Source organism: Gaeumannomyces tritici (assembly GCF_000145635.1).
Source record: "Gaeumannomyces tritici R3-111a-1 unplaced genomic scaffold supercont2.1, whole genome shotgun sequence".
Classification (NCBI taxonomy): Eukaryota; Fungi; Ascomycota; class Sordariomycetes; order Magnaporthales; family Magnaporthaceae; genus Gaeumannomyces; species Gaeumannomyces tritici.
The window spans coordinates 1,285,731-1,287,101 of record NW_008804545.1 but is presented as its reverse complement, the minus strand read 5'-3'; the positions used below and the strand labels follow the sequence as shown (position 1 = coordinate 1,287,101).

Genomic DNA, 1,371 nt, shown 5'->3' with positions numbered 1-1,371 from the left:
CCCTGCAGGCTTTCGCTTACTTTTACTCCTCTCCCCCTAGCCCGGCAGAGGACAAATCACGGCCGTCCTGTCTGTAACTTGGCCTTGACCGTTGGTCTGCCGCACCCTGACAGCAGGCGAAGCAGGAACGGCGCGCCGGACGTCCGGACTCGTCCCTCCAACCCACCCACTTGCCGTCTTACCCAGCGATACAGACGGCCAGCGCCGCATTAAAAGATTGTGACAGCTGATTGGGCCTTCCCTTCTACACCTTGTGGTTCATTGCCGCTCTTCCTTCTCGTTTCCCGCTTGTCCCTATTCTCTCGCCCGACCTCGGGTTTAGTCCCATTGTGGTAACCATGGCGCCAGGGAGGGGCGTGCACATCCCACACGCAGTCTTCCCGGCCGGCTTCCTCGCCATCGTCGCATTGGTTCCACCTGCGGCAGCGCCCGATTTGCTGGCTAGTGCCATGCTTCGTTGTTGCCTCTGTCATGTCACCTCCTGTATCCTTCAGGAACTTCCTTTGGTCCGCCCGCGTTGTCCCAAAATGGCCTCGGCCTGCAGGCGGCGGTGCTGCTGCTGCTGCTGCTGCTGCTGCTGTTGCCGCAGCACAACCGCATCGCCCAAAAAGGCCCGGTTGAAAGGGGTAGGCAGGCTAAGCGAGCAGCGGCATTGGCAAGTACTGACTGCTTGCTGCAAGTTGTGCATCTGCACTAAATCCACATGCTCGGTGCTGTCAAGACGGTTACCAGAACGCCACCGCAAACCATCCGGACGGACAGCTGCTGGCCTTGCACCATCTTCTGTTTCACCAAGCCCTCCTGCCCTGTAACCTGCCTCGGCCCCTTTGCGTGTTGCACGGTGTCCTCTCTGCCCTCGCAAGACGGTTTCCTCTTCGTCATGGCTCCCAAACGGTGGGCGTGTTGGAGATATGGCACTGGCGTGTGACGGAGAAAGCCCACCAAAGGTTGGGTTTGCAAGTTTGGAGATATGTCGTGGCCGCCAGGGGTGTGAGGCAGTGGTGAACCCTTCCCATCCCGTCAACGGCAGCCCGCACTACATCCGGTGTTCCGATGAGGCGGGAGACGACAGAAAGACTGCCCAAACAAGATGCCTTGCACAGTCCATCCTAGCAAGATTTGGCCGAGCACGGCCGTCACAAGCCAGACCCCACGGCACTGACTACAATGGTCTCGCTTTTCGTCCTCTCATGATGGCCCTGCGGCTTCGCCGCGACGGGAATAGCAAAGAAGCAGGAATCACCCCACCATCTCTACATGTCCTACGGCCGACTGGCTCGTTGGGCGCTGCACCAGCCCCTTCGCTTGTGCCTATGTTTTGACTGGTCCGGTCCGCTGGAAAACACATGAAGAAAACAAGGAGAAACCTCA

General features: G+C 59.1%; 1 protein-coding gene across 1 annotated transcript; it reads right to left on the bottom strand.

Annotated features, from left to right (window-relative positions):
- Positions 1-490: 490 nt before the first annotated feature.
- On the bottom strand, positions 491-882 carry GGTG_00405 (hypothetical protein; the record flags this gene model as incomplete). The annotated part of the gene is made up of 2 exons (XM_009218151.1): positions 491-635; positions 761-882. The coding sequence occupies 2 exons, from the start codon at positions 880-882 to the stop codon at positions 491-493; spliced, it is 267 nt and encodes an 88-aa protein (XP_009216415.1).
- Positions 883-1,371: the final 489 nt, after the last annotated feature.